This window comes from Buceros rhinoceros, unplaced genomic scaffold (genome assembly GCF_000710305.1).
Source record: "Buceros rhinoceros silvestris isolate BGI_N320 unplaced genomic scaffold, ASM71030v1 scaffold39800, whole genome shotgun sequence".
Classification (NCBI taxonomy): Eukaryota; Metazoa; Chordata; class Aves; order Bucerotiformes; family Bucerotidae; genus Buceros; species Buceros rhinoceros.
The window spans coordinates 881-11,289 of record NW_010388535.1 but is presented as its reverse complement, the minus strand read 5'-3'; the positions used below and the strand labels follow the sequence as shown (position 1 = coordinate 11,289).

General features: G+C 39.9%; 1 protein-coding gene across 1 annotated transcript; it reads left to right on the top strand.

Annotated features, from left to right (window-relative positions):
* Window positions 1–209: 209 nt before the first annotated feature.
* UBE2D1 (ubiquitin-conjugating enzyme E2D 1) lies at window positions 210–9,834 on the top strand. The gene is made up of 7 exons (XM_010146219.1): window positions 210–270; window positions 365–396; window positions 2,559–2,676; window positions 3,131–3,208; window positions 3,464–3,569; window positions 5,724–5,817; window positions 8,961–9,834. Exons 3-7 carry the CDS (start codon window positions 2,626–2,628, stop codon window positions 9,004–9,006), a joined length of 375 nt encoding a protein of 124 aa, XP_010144521.1. The 5' UTR covers window positions 210–270; window positions 365–396; window positions 2,559–2,625; the 3' UTR covers window positions 9,007–9,834.
* The last annotated feature ends 575 nt before the right edge of the window (window positions 9,835–10,409 follow it).

Genomic DNA, 10,409 nt, shown 5'->3' with positions numbered 1-10,409 from the left:
AGTCAGCTCATAAATTTCTAAATTAAGCAGTGAGTTTACGGACAAATCAAACGCCTTATCAGTAGGCATTTCAAGTGTTGATTTCCTTAAAAATACCACAAGTCTGTTTAATAAAATCAGTTTGTGTTCTCACTTTTGAAGGGATGCTGCTGAGTGATGTGTATTTTCATATGGATGTCTTTCAAATATTTGTGTGTTTCTTACAGGAGCTAAGTGATCTGCAGCGAGACCCACCAGCCCACTGTTCTGCTGGACCTGTTGGAGATGACTGTAAGCTCTTCATAGTACATCGCCACAGTTGACCCCTTTTTGGTTGTGAAGAAGCTTGGAAAATCTCTAATTGTGGTATCTTTTTGACTTTCAGTGTTTCATTGGCAAGCCACAATTATGGGACCTGTAAGTATATAATTCATGCCCCTTAGGAAATAGGCCTAGTTGCCATTTTTGTTATGGGAGGATTTGTTTGGGTGTTTGTAAAATTAGCAGTCAAATTCACTGTGCTGTGTATCAATTAAAGGTTTAGGGTGGGATTGTTCTTCTTAGTAGTCTGGTATGAGCTGCTTTCTGTAACCGTTCAAAAATCCGTCCTCCTCGTGAAGTTAGGGATGCTTGACCAGTCAGCTGCAATGTTTGAATTAGTGATGTGGGCTGCAATGTGAAAAGCTTGCTTTTCAAAGATGAACATTTCAGTTCTGGAAGATTTGGCCACCTGAAAGGAGGAGGAGTGGGTGTAATCCAATGTTAAAGTTGGCAACTTTAAAAAAGAGTGGAATTGCACAGGGTGATTTGGGGGCTTTTAGATAGAGCTTATTTGATGGCTGTGACGTGGCTCTGGCAAAAAAACAGATGGCTTTTGCAAACTGCGGATCAGCAGCTGTGGGTACTTCTGGGTTCTGTGTGAGAAAGTCTGGTTTCCTTGGGTTGAGGGAGCTCTCTAAAGACTCCATTTGTGACTCTTGTCAAGGACATGACATAAGAAAGGAAAATAAAGCTTAAGAACAGAAACTTCTAAAGGAAAACTGGAAAGGGTTTTAGCAAAAAGAGTAAAGAACATGACCTGAGGGAAGGGGTGTGTATTGATACCATGGTAAGGAGTTCATATTGCCAGTGTTTTCCTCTTGGACTTAGTAATTTTGAAAGAAGTCTCTGGTTCAGATGGTGAGTTGAATCACTGTGCACATTGTACTTTTTAGACAGTTCTTAATCCTGTAAACATGCAGCATCACATGATGGAGAAAGGTGGAATCACGTCTGCTTGGAGACTTTGTGCATTTTCAGCACAGCTGCTCTGAAGCAGTGAAAGATCAGTTACCAATTTGCCAGTGGTGTGCTGGAGTCTGTTGTCCAGCTTGTGGCCCAGCAGCAACTGAAGTGATGGTGACAAGTTTTCCTGTAGGATGCCAATGCTTTTGCCATTCTTCAAGAGCTGTATTCTTTCACATAAAAAGGCATTCTGACCCTTGCTCTCCTGCACTGCTTCAAGGTGAAAGACGAATCAGCAAAGAAGAGTTAAAAAATGTCTCTGTCTTGAATAACTGATGGCCTGAATAAGGGAAAGACTAGCACATAAATCTCGACTTAAATTCCCTTTTTTCTTTCCAGCTTGCAATAAATCTTTTATATTCTGTAGTGGAAAATTATTCTTTTTCATTGCTTCGGGTTTCTCAGATTTCTCTAGTTAAGGATAAGAGTGAGCATCGCTTGCCAACCTTTCTCAGCTATATCTGCTGAGACACAAGAAAAGAACAGCGTCAGGATATTAATCCTTCACCTTGGTAACGTAAGGAAATAGGGATGCACTTCCTGTGTGTTTCCTGACGGCCTGAGGGAAGCAGACAACTAAGCGTACCTTCAGAATTCACTTCCTGCCTGTAGAAGTAGGGTAACCTCTTCTCCTGTCTTTGGGCATCATCAGTTTGTTTTCTGTATCTTACTCTTAAAACATAGTGTGGCTTCCTTGTACCTTCCCACTGACACTGAACTTGTCTCATCTTCCGCTTATTTTAACTTTGACAAATCCATTTAGTATGCATGCAAGTAGTCCTTTCAAACCTAATTGGAAGCACTGTGGCAATCTCTTCTGATGTTACCTAATGCTGACTTCTTAGCAATACTACATATAACCTGCCTTTCAAAATGCAGGCACTGTTGTAGTGTCAGTGTAAGACGACCATTTGTGACTTTACCTTATAAATTCGTCTCTAAACCTGTAATTTCTGCTCAGTTCCAAGGTAAATACTTCGTTTAAAAAACAATGTGCCTTTGCTTCCACAAGAAAAGCCAAAAACTTGGTCTTCGGCAGCTTTGCTGAGATAAAGTTCCTGTGTTGCTGTTTCAGACTTACCAAGTAATGAGAAGGGTTTTCTTCTCCTTAATCAGAAACGGCAGCACTGCTCTCTATCATTTAGGATTGAGACTTTTCCCCTCACTTTTCTAGTTAATAAAAATTAAAGATTCCATCCACGGATGACTGCAACAAATTTGCGTCTATCTATTAACTGTGTGCAACCTGGACATAAACCTGTGCACATGTTCTCTAACAAAATGCATGTTCACAGATCTGTACAGGTCACAAAGATGTTGTGTGTTTTAAAACTCCCTGATGTCATCATGATCAACTGAATTATGTTGGAAAATCCTTCTCTTTGCATCTGCAAAGAGAAACCACTTCATAAGGTAAGTATATTTGTAGCTGAAGGATGGAGGAGGATCAGAGCAGCTGTGGTGTTGCACGGAGACAGGAGTTGGAAGACCTGTTCTGGGATTTGTATTTCCCTTGGCAAGGTGGGCCTGATGGGTCAGCAGTGTTGTAGCTACACCAGTCAAACACTTCTCCCTCGCTTTCCCTTCCCAGGAAGGGCAGCACTTGATAGCTGTGTTGGGCTACTGCAGCGGTAGCCCTGATTGGCTCTACTGTAGCTCTGCAGACCAGTGCAAGGGTTCAGTTCCCTCTGTGCATTCCCAGTACACAGCCCATAGTGAACTGTTGCCCGTAGCGTGAGCTGTGTACTGGGGGGAAAGTGGATTTTCGAAGATACTCTCAGCTTTGGGAGGTAATCTACATTCTACATCAGCTCCAAAATAACTGAATTATATTAATGTGTTTGGTTTGTTTTGTTTTTTTCTCCAGCCTGATAGTGCATATCAAGGGGGAGTATTTTTTCTCACAGTACACTTTCCAACAGACTATCCTTTCAAACCACCAAAGGTAAGTCCTTTCCCTCAAAAGTTACACACTTTTTTTTTGGTCAAAGCTTTGTTTCTGTGCCTTAGTTCTTTGAGGCTTAGTTTTGGAAGTAAAAACCAGAAAAGCCAGCAATAGGATACATGTTCATGGATGAGCAGATAATGTACTGCACAGCAAATTGTGTTGGCAGATTTAGCATGGCTGGAATTGAAAGGACAGTCTTAAGGATTCCAAATGTAATAAACATAATTTGATTTATTTTTTTTTTAATTCCAGATTGCTTTTACAACAAAAATATACCACCCAAACATAAACAGTAATGGGAGTATTTGTCTGGATATTCTGAGGTCGCAATGGTCACCAGCTCTGACTGTATCTAAAGGTAAACTCAGCGATTCACTAATGTGTTATGAAATGGCATATGCTGCCATGGTGCTTTTGTGTGTGTTACTGCACTAGGGGTGGCAGTGGGAACTCATTTATCCTGTGTGTTACAGAGGTGGCGAATTCCACTGGAGTTCTAGTTATCATACAAGATCTTGAACAGTTTATTTGGAGTGTCCCATTACATAAAATATTATGTGTATGGCAAAGAAATGTTCTAAAACAAGTCGGGCAAGATAATAAACGTCCAGTTAGCCTGACCTGAAATGCACCTTGTGTATTATAGCTGACTCTGCATGCAGAACTGAGGAGAAACTGGTGAGCAGAGCATCAAAACCAAGTGAATTTGGATCTAGATGGAAGACCCTGATACTGATGTGTGGGGGCTTATTGAGGGCTCTTTGGGTTGCCTGAGCATCCTGGGGTAGGCTACGGTCTTAATTGCACTTTATTTTAAAATGAGATGAGTTGTTGCGGTTTGCATTCCTCTGCAAGATGAATATTTTAAAATGCAGCTGCTTTTAAAGTCAAAAGTGAGAGATTTATTGAGGTATTCTAGTACTGTAGTTAAACCGTCTCAGGTTGAACACTGTAGGCTTTTGGAACATTGAGGTTCAGTTAAAGCAGTTCTTTTGTTGTAGGCATTTTGTGTCACTTCAAGAGCTGCTTAAAATGTGGGTGCTCTCACTGTTTTTTTTCTCGCCCATCTTCACAACGCTTAGACATGCTCTTAGTTGTATTACAGAAGGGTCTGTGACTCAACAGGTTAAACAGTATCACATCTTGCTTATGTGCTTGAGAGCTCTCGAGACCACGTCTTTATTTAGAACAGTGTTCTTGCATTTGCCGTACAAGGAAGGAAAAAACTGTTTGTCCAACAGATTTTGTTTAGCGTAGAGCAATTGCCAAGTTTAAATATGTTCCTGAAGTAGTTGCTGAAGACATGAACTACTCTTGGGTGTAAATTAGTTGGTTTGTTGCTGAGCAAAAATTGTCTTGTTTCTAGTTATTTAGTAGGTATTTCGCAAATGAAAGCTGGCACTTGTTGAACAGTTGATGTTTAGAAAACTCTTGAAGTGTTTAGACCTTCAGCACTTTCCTGTGTCTTTACTTGTTGAGTTGTTATCGAGTGGAGCAGTCTGCTGGTCTTACATGTTACAGTCTGATGTGTTTCTAACTTGCTCGCACTCTATACCTTTCATAAACTGGAAATTAGCTCAGTGGCTCACGGAAGTTTCTCCTTCATAGTTCTTGTTTTACTGGATCAAAGGATTACAGCATTCTGGTAGAACCTCTGATAGCTGTGACCGAGTATTCTAACTCAGTTTTCTAATGTTACTGGTGTATTTAGCACTTAATAAAGCTAAGTAAATCAGTATAGTCAAACTTGCTGAAAATAGGTGTTAGTCCGGGCTCTTTGGTAAAGATACAAAGCAAGATAAAAAAATCTTATTCTACAGCAGGTTCTTATGGTAGCATCAAATTCTCTTTCATAACACGTTTAGAATTGTTTAACTGTGTACAGTTGTATTCATATCAGTTTTGAGTGTAAAAACAGAAATTTCCTGAAAAGTACGGACTGCAGCGTTAGAAAAATCAAACATCCTTGATTCAACATCCGGGAAATGAATATGGATTTTTAAGTGAATATCTACAAATAATGCTGAGGAAGTATTTTCCCAAAATGGAAGTCACACTTATTATCAGATTACATGAAATGTTCATATGAAGGAGAGAATCACTGTCAGCACAGAAGTGGAGAAGAATATGCCCAAATAGATCATAGCGTGGCAGTGTAATATTAACTACTAATTTTCTTAAATAATTGTAGATGGAAGGGCTTAGTTTGGTCAAATATTTCTATGTAAGGATGGAGTCTGCAGTTTGTGAAATGTTCATAAGTTAAAATAGGGGAGAGAGATCATTACAAAGGTACAGGACTGCGGGCTGCCAGTTCTGCAGGCTGGTATTGGTGTTGTTCACTTAGGACCTAGAGAAAGGTTGTTGTATAAATGTTTCTGAGCAGAACTGCTATGCGAAAGCTTAATACTAATTCATTCTCCCTCACACCACCCTCCTTTGGTGTAGTGGAATATATTAAAGGATTATAGAAATAAAGGAAATTGTTTAATCTAGTGTCTCTTTTATTTAGTTTTATTGTCCATATGCTCCTTACTTTGTGATCCTAATCCAGATGATCCTTTAGTACCGGATATTGCACAGATCTACAAGTCAGACAAGGAAAAGTGAGTATGACGTATACATGATTGCGTACTTTGTGATCCTAATCCAGATGATCCTTTAGTACCGGATATTGCACAGATCTACAAGTCAGACAAGGAAAAGTGAGTATGACGTATACATGATTGCGTGGGGGGGGGGGGTACTTGCCGATGGTTGTCTGCTATGCACTTTCTAGCTTAACTTTTAAAGTTGCTCTGCTTGTAGATTTCCCCAGGGTTTGATTTTTAAATCATGGCCGTATCGATCAGTGGAATGGCAGGCAGAAAACTGTAGGCATACACAACTGTTGGGTACTTACTTTTTGTACTGAGTTGCATAAAACCTTGTGGTCCATCCTTATGTTCATTGCATGAAAGATAGTTTCCCAAATACGAGTTATTTGTTGTTACTGTGATCCTCTGGTTGTAAAACCTACACCTTTAGTAAGAGGTTAGTGCTGAACAATAAACGTAAGTTTTTGGCACCATTTTATAAATGTAGGATAGAGTAATAATCAGCTCTTTTTGGTGTGGAGAACCATTGTCGCACTGCTATTTGCAGCATCTTACAGAGAGAAAAAGAACCTGTCTTACTTTCTGGAACAGCTGTAGAACTTGCAGGAGGCTTTTAATCTTGGAAAGGTGACGTGGGCAGCAGATACTTGAAGTATTATGTGCTTGTGGACCGAACCTGACTGTCATTTGAGAAGTTTTAAATCCAAAAATGCTGTACTGGCTGGAACATCTATTCTGGGGTCTTTTACTTACAGTGGGGAACCGCCCGGATTTCCCAAAGCTCAGTCCTAAGGCCTTCTGACTTCTTGTGGTACATCAGCCCTAAGGAGGGTTTCAAAATGCTATCTTATAACTACGTATGTGATTGAACCCTCACAACATCAGCTAAGAGGAGATAGAGGTCACTGGGAAGCCCAGTGCTTTGGCTTCTTTCCAGAGCGCTGCCTCTCAAGGGTGATTCCTTTGAGCACTCAGACTTTGAGTAGTGGCATCTGTGGATATGTAAGCAAAGTGATGCATTGATCTGTTACGAGTTTGGTGCAGTTCTGGGTGTCAGCAAGCTCGAGCTCTTTGTTCCACAGATTAGACTGTACTATGGAGGAAATGCTCTACGTATGAGATTTTTTTGTCTCTGCTGCTTTCTGCTGATCTATCAGCTGCCTGCTTCTCCTGGGCGTACAGACTTGAAAAACATTATGCCCTGGGAAAGGTACAGAAGTGGTGATCCAGGGAGGAAATGCTGTTGTGCTTACCACTGGGAGATCTTGTTGAACTGGGCTGCCCATAGGTATTTTCAGCACAATCCAGGTGTAGTCTGCAGTCTGTCAGCGTGGCCTGAGCTCTCTTCTGCAACAGGGTTTTAGCACCTGTGGGTTTTCTAGGGGTCTGTGGTATTAAGAAAGACTGAAACACGAAATTGGTTTAGGATAGCGTCAAGGAGTAAGAATCAGTAGGGTTTTCCAGACTTAATTTGCCAAGAATGGAACAACCTTCCACAAAATGAATCAGCCGCTAATGTTCTGGTGGCTTTCACAATCAATTAGCCGTAGCCACGCAACACGTTCATAGACAGCCGAACCACCTCTATTGATCTCAATTCTTCAAGCTGCGGAGAAGGTTATGGATTTAGTTTGGGGCAGGATTTTTATCCTTGGTACTTAGGGTGGTGTTTGGTAACGTTGCTGTTCACTATTTTAATCGTTAGACTCTCTGCTTCAGAGCCTGTGGAAAGCTTGTGATACCCAGGAGAATTTTTGACTTTCTGGTTAACTGACAGAGAAATCGTTCGGTACCTATTTTTTAGTGGTACTATTTTTCAGTACTGAGCCATTTCAGACTTCTTGCAGTGCATGCCAGCGGCCTGTGGTTCACCACAGATCCCAGGTTCGGTATTCCTTTTCCTGGAGGACTGGATAGAGGAGGAGTGATGTAGAAGTTGCATGGAAGACTATGGTCTAGTATTTATCTCCCTGTTATTAAAATGGCCTCTTGCTGGCAGTTTGATCTCTGATAGACTCAAATCACATAACGCGCTTCTGAAGTGCTTGAACTCTGTGCCTTGAGCACTAACTGCTTTGCAGTACGAGTTGAGGATATTATGCCTCCGCTTCTTCCCATTCGTGTCTCGGCTTGTGCCTACCCAATTTTTACTAGTGATTTCAGCCACTGTGCCTCCTTGGCAAGGAGATATTCCTCTATCTTCTGAACAAGGGATATTTCTCTACCTCCAAAACTCAAAATTTAATCATTGCTGTAGAAAGTGAGAGAACAGTGTGACTGGAGCTTTACCTTCTTAACGCTCATCACCTATTAATATTTTTTTTTTATTTCATCTTGGATTTAGGAAATGAAAGTTATGGCTGGTTACACCTGAGCAGTTATCTCTGGGTATTTTAGTATAAGTGAAAATCCAGAGACTTGTATGGTACCATAGTTTTAAGACAAAAACCGTTGAGTACAGGAGTTGCTATTCTGATCTTAAATGGATTTAAAGACTTGTCAGCGTTTTCTCTGGAGGCCCCAGAGAAAGTGAATTTAGTCTGAAGAATGGAATTTACAAATGTAAGGAACAGAGTGGAAGCTGGTGACTCCCTAAGGTCATTTACCTTTGGGAGTGCTCATCAGCTTCATACCAGAAGGAAAAGAGCCCAGACTTAAAAGCAATTCAAAAATGTGTTTCCTTCCAAGTTCTAAAATGCAGATGGCAATGCAGAATGGACAATAAAAAAAATCACTGTGCCTTCTCTCCCCACCCTTTCCAAAAGCAGATTTGCTGAATTTTATGCAACTAAAAGTGCATGAACTTTGTCAGGCTGTTCATAGCACACACCTTTAGGAATAACTGACTACAAATTCCTGTTCAGATACATATAAGGGAACCGGCTGTGAAATGCAAATTCCATTTGCAGAATGATACACGTTTTAATACAAACCCATGAGACAGGTTTTGAGTTTGAGTCTAAATAGCTTTGATAGGTAACCTGAGAAACTGATCTAACAATAGGTCTACTTTTCTTGGCTTCTAGACTATTTTAACGTTATTTGATTCTGCGCTAAGAGCTGAAAAGCTCAGTAACGTCTGTGTTAGGGAGAAGTGGCCATTGTCAGTGTATCACTAACGCTCTTCACTGTAATGCCTTCTTCATGTACAGATACAACAGACATGCGAGAGAATGGACTCAGAAATATGCAATGTAAACTTGTGAAGACTTTTTCATATACCACAGAGTACTGTAAAACTCTAGGATTTTTTCAAAATTAGAAGGAAACGGAGCACAGTTACTGTTTCAATGTGTCATGATGCCCCGTGAATTTTTTTCACCCATGTAAATGTGTTTCTGGAGCAAAGGAGAACAAACTTCTGAAAATAACCTTTTGACTGTGATAAGAGTATTTATCCTCTTTGTATGCTTTGCAGAAGACATTTATTTTGGTTTTTAAGAGTGGGACATCTGCATCTTCAGACTACAAGATTGGTAATGCAGTTGTAAAGCAACCAAATTATTTTTGCTGGAAAAAATGGCTGGTTTTATGTGATGAATACTGTATGTGTGTCCTTAAAGTACGTTGTCTGTTTCATAACTGTGTTCAAATTTCATTTTTAGTTCACTTATGTAATTTGTATTTTTTTTACTGTATAGACTATTTTATTTTCCGTATAAGTCATTTCATTTTAGACTTACTTGCTTGTGCACAGTATTGACAAGATACAACTGCTAGTATTGAAAAGAGGAATATCCCACCTGTTAGGATATTCTAAAGACTGACTGCAGATTTCTTAGAACCTAAAACGATCTTTGCACTGTAATTCTTTGTACGCTGATTGAGAAACACTTGGTTTTGATTCTGTTGCATACTTGACTTAATTTTATTGCAATGTGAACTAATTGCACTGCTATGTAGAAAGATATGTAACCGTTTTGTTGCTATTCACAACGGATTTTTGGCGTATGGGTGGCATAACACTATCAGACCTTTTACAAATCGAAATGTAGCTTTTTCCGTATAAATAAAATGCATTTTCTATTACTTGTCTTGGCTATTTTTTTTAAATCATGCATTTCCTTAGAGTGCTTGTTCTAACATTAGAGGATCAAAATATAAAGTGTGCATGTGTCTTGTAGACAAGAGGGAAGACAAAGCCATGCATCACACAGTAATTAGAGCTGTGCCGCAATTAATTTTTGTGTTAGCTTTAGCCTGATTGATTTAGCACGCTCTGTTCGTTGTTTTATATAGGATTTCAAGTAGTTTTATGACCTTTTATGCCTTTATTCATTTATGGAGGAAATACCGCCAGTGTTTGAACATCAGGCACTTCAGTGACGGTGGTGTGTCTCCAGTATCCGGACTGAAACTTAATTTTCCCATTAACCGGCACTGCAGTTGCTTCACACTATGCACGTGGAAAACCAGTAGTGCTGGAGAGGGGCAACCTGTTCTTGTAACGTGGATTAAAAGCAGAGACATTTTTATTTCCTACCATACGTTCGTTTTTGGGTATCTGAAAATAATGCGCGACTCATGTTTTCCTCTGTAACTTGTACGTGAAAGAAAAATGACTTGCAGTTGGGAAGTTTGTCAGCGTAAACTGCAATTTT

What these genes read in the sequence shown, in the direction of transcription:
- UBE2D1 (XM_010146219.1), top strand. Translation starts at nt 2,626, where the DNA reads ATGTTGGAAAATCCTTCTCTTTGCATCTGCAAAGAGAAACCACTTCAT. An exon ending in AAGAGAAACCACTTCATAAG is followed by an intron (nt 2,677 to 3,130) that starts GTAAGTATATTT and finishes TTTTTTCTCCAG; the next exon opens with CCTGATAGTGCATATCAAGG. An exon ending in TACAAGTCAGACAAGGAAAA is followed by an intron (nt 5,818 to 8,960) that starts GTGAGTATGACG and finishes CTTCATGTACAG; the next exon opens with ATACAACAGACATGCGAGAG.